Source organism: Sphaeroforma arctica, assembly GCF_001186125.1.
Source record: "Sphaeroforma arctica JP610 unplaced genomic scaffold supercont1.12297, whole genome shotgun sequence".
Lineage (NCBI taxonomy): Eukaryota > Ichthyosporea > Ichthyophonida > Sphaeroforma > Sphaeroforma arctica.
The window spans coordinates 1-746 of record NW_014028261.1 but is presented as its reverse complement, the minus strand read 5'-3'; the positions used below and the strand labels follow the sequence as shown (position 1 = coordinate 746).

At 39.3% G+C, this 746-nt stretch overlaps 1 protein-coding gene across 1 annotated transcript; it reads left to right on the top strand.

Moving 5' to 3' along the window:
- Positions 1-375: 375 nt before the first annotated feature.
- SARC_17829 (hypothetical protein) lies at positions 376-562 on the top strand (the record flags this gene model as incomplete). The annotated part of the gene is made up of 1 exon (XM_014288080.1): positions 376-562. A coding segment is annotated over one exon (187 nt), but the record flags the coding sequence as incomplete, so codon positions are not given.
- Positions 563-746: the final 184 nt, after the last annotated feature.

Genomic DNA, 746 nt, shown 5'->3' with positions numbered 1-746 from the left:
TATATATACATACATACGTATATTCTTATATAAATAGATATCTATATATATATAATATACACACTCATATACACAAACGCACATGCACACATATATATACACACATAAATACACATAATATGTACGCACACACATACACATTCCCTTTTTGTGACCAGGGCGTAAGGTAGTAGCCATCACACACTGAGATTTATTTTGTGGTACACGACCATCGCTCGCCCAATGAGTAATTGTGACCGGCGTCGTTTGCAGCTCACAAGAACGATGCATGTAGTGCGTGACCACATGTGTGTGGGTATGTTCAACTATGTGTATTTGTACCTATTACTGAGCCGATACATCTGTCTTGTGCAAACCACGCACCTTCTATCACAGGCGGAAAGAGCTGAAGATAGAGCAAGAATTGGCTCAGCGGTTAAGAGGGGATGACGAACGAACCGAGGCACAAAAACAGCTCACATACAACGATCACCTGAGTGACTCATTCTTGGACAAGATAAAGGCCGAAGAGATGCGCAAGCAGATGTTCAATGGCGACGAGGTTGAGGAGGGTGAGTACTGACGGGGATGTGTATTGTACCTATATAATATTTATATAATACGTATATATTATGATATATACATGTGATATATATACATGCAGCACGTGCACACACACACAGAGAGCGACAGACATACACATACATATATATATATATATATATATATACATACATACTTACATACATACACACACACACACACAC